The 2,897-nt window shown below is 35.6% G+C and overlaps 1 gene segment (V, D, J or C); it reads right to left on the bottom strand.

Annotated features, from left to right (window-relative positions):
- Positions 1-1,535: 1,535 nt before the first annotated feature.
- Positions 1,536-2,110, bottom strand: LOC107577795 (Ig kappa chain V-III region NG9-like). The segment is given in 2 exon segments: positions 1,536-1,930; positions 2,025-2,110. Coding segments are annotated over 2 exon segments (372 nt in total).
- Between the last annotated feature and the right edge of the window lie 787 nt (positions 2,111-2,897).

Below are 2,897 nucleotides of genomic sequence, written 5' to 3'. Positions count from 1 at the left end.
ATAGTATACTAATGTAAGTGTTGAGGTGATAAAAACATGTTTTGCACCCAAATTACAATATGTGTTATGTCTTTACCAAGCATTAAGCTAACCACCCTTTACACAAACGTTATTACAGTAGATAAAGTCCAGTGCCAATAAAGATGTAAAAAAATGATGAATAGTCTCAACTTTAGATTGGGTACTGCAACAATTTTGAACAAATGATTAATACATGATTTGTAAAGATGTGAAAAGGTGAATTCTGGTCATCTAGGACACTTTTTGCCATCAAAATGACTGCTCATAAAGGTACTAATGATTAGTAAATGTTTATAATCATTTACAAATGATGAATAGTTTCCACTTTAGATTGGGTACTACAAAAACATTAACAAATAATGAATACATGATTTAAGATGTGCAAATAGGAAGTCTGCACAACAAACCAAGACCAAATATATGACCTTTACAGACTGAGATTATGAGTTAATGAATATATTAACATGAATAATTTGTGAAGTGCTTAATGTTTAATTAAGCTATATTTTCACAACATTTGTAAATGTAAAAATGAGCATTAGCTAATATATGAACTGAAGTTTAATGACATTTGTAAGCATTCAAAAGTACATTAACAAATAATCTTGTAATCGTTGTATAATTTCAGTTAAAATCATTTATAGATTTTTAAAACACATTTAAAGTTTCATAACATTTGTAAACATTTACTTATGATCCGTTAAGCATTATATAATATTTGTTAATTATATATTAATGAAGCTTTTAAATATTGTAAATTGCAATTTATTTATTTATTTTTTAAATGCATGATCAAATGAATTGAAAGTTTGATGACATTTGTAAGCATTTCAATTTGCATTAAATGATGATCTCTTAATCATTTGGTAATGTTTAATAAGTTAATTAGTTAACATTAACAAGCACATTGACTCATATTTCTGTATGTGGATATATATTAAGTAATGATTAGCTAAACATTATATAATGTTTGTTAATTATTTATTAATGAAAGTTATTATAAAGTGTTACCACTGTGATTAAACACACACACACACACACACACACACACACACACACACACGCACGCACACAAACGTCTAGTTCTCATTATTTTTTCATTCTTTAACTGTTTTGGGATGATTCTGGGGGGAACATTTTGATTTAACTCTTCAAGTTCTTCAAGTCCCTCAACAACATTTCAATTGGACTGAGATCTGGACTCTGACTCGGTCATTAAAGCCCTCCATTTAATTCTTCTCAATCATTCCTCTTGCATGATTAATGTCATTATCCTGTTGAAATTTCCATTTACGTTTCAGCAAACTGCTCAACCTTTGACTTTTCTGTCCAGAGCACATTGTTCCAGACATTTAGTCCTCATGCAGATCAGACTAGAGCAGATGAATCTGATATTCAAATGTTCATGTAGGTAAATAAATAAATACAGTTCATTTTAATGACCGTATGCCATAATCTCTGGAAAATGTGTTGCTTGAAGTCATTGTGTTGTTTGTGATCGTCTCATCAGCAGCTGCAGTGTCTCTCAGCTGTATCAGTGCAGTCACTGTGACTCTGACTGACCGAGGTTTTTGTACGACTCTTTATCACTGTGTGAACACAGCACTACCAGAACAGTGTGCACTCTGACAGTAATAATCTCCTGTATCTTCAGTCTGGACTCCACTGATGGTGAGAGTGAAATCAGTGTCAGATCCACTGCCACTGAATCTAGATGGAGTTCCAGTGTAACGGTTTGTTGCAGCATATATGAGGAGTTTAGGAGCTTCTCCAGGCTTCTGCAAGTACCAGTGCAAGTAATTACTATTACATACACTACTGCTGGTTTTACAGTTTATTCTGACTTCTTGTCCTTGAGCTGCTGTTATTAATGATGGACTCTGAGTTACAGTGTACTGTCCTCTACACTCTGAAAAAAAAGAAAATGAATGAAAAACTGTAAATGTTTAATATTTTACACTTCAAAGTATGAATAATCTTTGTTAAAATGTTACTACACAAACCTTGAGCAAACAGTGAGAGAGTCCAGATGAGGATGATGATGTTGTTCATTGTTGTTGTTGTGTCTTGTGTGATGATGAAGATTGTGTTGTGTTCTGCTCTCAGTCATGAAGTGTTAAACTCACAGCACTATAAACACTCTCAGAGCACCAGGGGCGTGTCTACGTCGTGGGCAGGTGTGGCACTGGCCCCCCTTGAAGTCTGGTTGCCCCCCTCCACCAGATATCTTGTGATAGGCTTGTTTTTAGTAAAAGTTTAACTGCATCTGGCAGTGGCGGATCCTCACATGTGTAGGCAGCTGCCTAGGGACGCTTTTTTTCTCTTCTTTATACTTAATTTTAGGCTGTGATCGTATTGACAAATGTTGAGAGCGCATAACGTTATGCGATCCCCGAATCTCTCCACTCGCAAACGGATTTCCTTCACTCGCACAAAACTGGACGTGTGCTTTTAAATATGTATTGCCTGAAGCCTGAGTGTACCATCGTCATCGACATCGTCCAGCTGCAAGATCCTCCTCTGCTTTGCTTCATGATGTATCTGCCTCCTTCAGTCTCTTTCACGTGCGTCCTGGCCACTCGTCACCCTTCACCTGCTCCTCTGAATACTGTCTGCACCAGTAAACAATCACGACAGCTCATTATATAAGCTCACCATCCCCACACTTTGATATCAAGTCGGTTCAACAGACTTTGCTGTTACTGCAGGTCACTGAATTTGGCATCATGTTACAATTTTAAACTTAATTAAACTGTTAGACTGATCAGTGACAGCATCAAAGTCCTCAGCAGTGTTTATTAAAACATTCATGATCAACTATAACTCATTCTAAAGCACTGATGCAGGTGTCATTTATTGAAGATGATATCCCACTG

Source organism: Sinocyclocheilus grahami, unplaced genomic scaffold (assembly GCF_001515645.1).
Source record: "Sinocyclocheilus grahami isolate Dianchi unplaced genomic scaffold, SAMN03320097.WGS_v1.1 scaffold7265.1, whole genome shotgun sequence".
In the NCBI taxonomy this organism is placed as follows: domain Eukaryota; kingdom Metazoa; phylum Chordata; class Actinopteri; order Cypriniformes; family Cyprinidae; genus Sinocyclocheilus; species Sinocyclocheilus grahami.
Note: the sequence above shows the minus strand (reverse complement) of the source record. Positions and strands in the feature narration are given on the sequence as shown.